The following is a 2,737-nucleotide window of genomic DNA, read 5'->3' on the forward strand; positions in this document are numbered from 1 at the left end:
GTCTCGGCCTCCCAAAGTGCTGGGATTACAGGCTTGAGCCACCGCGCCCAGCCTAATTTTTTGTATTTTTAATAGAGACGGGGTTTCACCATGTTGGCCAAGCTGGTTTTGACCTCCTGACCTCAAGTGATCTACCTCCCAAAGTGCTGGGATTACAGGCATGAGGCACCATGCCCAGCCCTTAAAAAAACTTTTTTGTGAACATTAAAAAGCAGAAAAAAAGGGCATTTAAGGATCTTAGAGCAATGGATATTAAATAATAAAACAATTTCTTATTTATTCAATATTAAGTGAAGGTATTATTTTCAGCATTTCTCAGCTACTTTGTCTTTATTACAGTTTGAGATTTTAGTCCATCACTTGTCATTTGAAGTAGAAGAATTCGAATGGAAGGCAGGCATGTGCTTCCGCTGTTGACATCTCTTATTTCATCATCCATGTCTTCTTTTGGGTTACAGCATAGACTTTTAATTAGGTTAATGTTCTTGTTGGGTACCCAAAGTAGTCTGGACTAGCAGCTGAAGAAATTAGAGACAGTTTCCTTACTGGCCACCAGAAGGAAGCACTCCCATGTATGGAGGATGACGGGTGTTCCCTCCTAGTGAAAGGAAGAAAATGTGCGTCAGCCACATCTGTGTGTCCTTACCAGTGTATCTGCTGTTTGGTAACCTTCTGCCAGTTTCTTCCTTGTGGTTTTCCTGGGTGCCCATCATCCTGACATGAAGTTTCCCAGGGGCCTGACACAATAAACAAGTCGAGTTCACTGGAGGTGGCACAGGTCTCCACGCATAAGATGTGTGCTGTCCCGTCTTATGACAGCAAGTGTTACGATGGGTCCTGTCTGCGCCTCCTTGTTTTGCTGTGTTTGTTGCTGGAGGCGCAGCTGGGTCAGGGTGCACAGTTGAGAGGGGCACAGCCGTCTGCCCTGTGCTGTCTTCTTAGGCTCTCACTCTCACTCACTCTAAATGAGGTTTAAACTTTTTTTTTAATGACTTCATCACTGCAGCCTTGTTAACCTTTCATTGTGTTGAATGAAGGAGGAAAAAATACCTTTGTTTCCTCCTGCCACTATTTATTTTTTTTTTTACAGAAGAAGAAACACAGGAAGCACAAACACAAAGGCAAGCAAAAGAATAAAAAACCAGAAAAAAATAGTAGCTCCGAGAGTTCCGACAGCAGTGACAGCCAGAGTGACGAGGAAACAGCAGACGTGTCGCCGCAGGAGCTGCTGAGACGGTGGGCAGTGGGAGATGGAGGGTTTTTAAGAAACCTTTAGAGGCTTACTGAGTGCTTGGTGTGTTTGCTTAGAGGCAAATATCAGAAATGAGAAATTGGTAGGCCTGGTGGAGTGGCTCACGCCTATAATCCCAGCACTTTGGGAGGCTGAGGCAGAAGGATCGCTTGAGCCCAGGAGTTTGAGACCAGCCTGGACAACGAAGTGAGACCCCATCACTACAAAAAAAACAAAAACAGAAACAAATTAGCTGGGCGTGGTGGTGCACAACTGTGCCTCCAGCTATTGGGGAAGCCGAGGTGGGAGGATCCCTTGAGCCGGGGAGTTGGGAGTTGGAGATTGCATTGAGCCACAGTCGTACCGCTGCACTCCAGCCTGGGTGATAGAGCAAGACCCTCTCCTTAAAACAAAAAAATAATGTGTGTATTAACTAGGCTTTTTAAAAAGTTTGAATATCTAATTATATAAGTGATAAGTGAATATATTATCATTATGAAAATTCAGACCTTACAGCCAGTGCTTAAAGGAGCCCTGACCAGTTCTCCAGACCTCTAGTTTCTCCACAGTAACTTCTGCCATCAGTTCCATATGTAACCTTTAAGACCTTTTTTGTGCAACCACACACACACACACACACACACACACTCACATACATGGACGCACATACATATTGTTTGTTGTTTTTTTAGACAGAGTCTCGTTCTATCACCCAGGCTGGAGTGCAGTGGTGTGATCTTGTCTCACTGGAACCCCTGCCTTCCGGGTTCAAGCAATTCTCCTACCTCAGCTTCCCGAGTAACTGGGATTACAAGCGCCCGCCCCCAAACCCAGCTAATATTTGTTTTTTTTTTTGTTTTTAGGTAGAGACAGGGTTTCATCATGTTGGCCAGCCTGGTCTCAAACTCCTGACCTCAGGTGATCCACCCACCTTGGCCTTCCAAAGTGCTAAGATTACAGGTGTGAACCACCATCCTGGCCTATATACAGATTTTTGTGCACATTTTAAATATAAGTAATATAATTGTATATAGCATATAGTCATAGGGTATGAATTTTATTTTATTACAGGCTCACGCCTGTTATCCCAGCACTTTGGGAGGCCAAGGCAGGCAGATCATGAGGTCAGGAGATCGAGACCATCTTGGCTGACACGGTGAAACCCCGTCTCTACTAAAAATACAAAAAAATTAGCTGGGCGTGGTGGCAGGTGCCTGTAGTCCCAGCTGATGGGGAAACTGAGGCAGGAGAATGATGTGAACCCGGGAGGTGGACCTTGCAGTGAGCCAAGATCGCGCCACTGCACTCCAGCCTGGGTGACAGAGCAAGATTCCGTCTCAAAAAAACAAAAACAAAAACAAACAAAATTAGCCAGATGTAGTGGCGGGCGCCTGTAGTCCCAGCTACTCAGGAGCTTGAGGTAGGAGAATGGCGTGAACCCAGGAGGCAGAGCTTGCAGTGAGCCAAGATCGTGCCACTGCACTCCAGCCTGAGTGACAGAGCGAG

At 45.7% G+C, this 2,737-nt stretch overlaps 1 protein-coding gene across 1 annotated transcript in view; it reads left to right on the forward strand.

The window, feature by feature from the left end:
• Positions 1-2,737, forward strand: part of GPATCH1 (G patch domain containing 1) — a 53,163-nt gene that overhangs the window by 48,545 nt on the left and 1,881 nt on the right. The window contains exon 17 of the mRNA XM_011948821.1: positions 1,091-1,236. Within this exon, the coding sequence (XP_011804211.1) occupies positions 1,091-1,236 (146 nt within the window). The remainder of the gene's footprint in view (positions 1-1,090; positions 1,237-2,737) is intronic.

This window comes from Colobus angolensis, unplaced genomic scaffold (genome assembly GCF_000951035.1).
Source record: "Colobus angolensis palliatus isolate OR3802 unplaced genomic scaffold, Cang.pa_1.0 Scaffold107, whole genome shotgun sequence".
NCBI lineage: Eukaryota > Metazoa > Chordata > Mammalia > Primates > Cercopithecidae > Colobus > Colobus angolensis.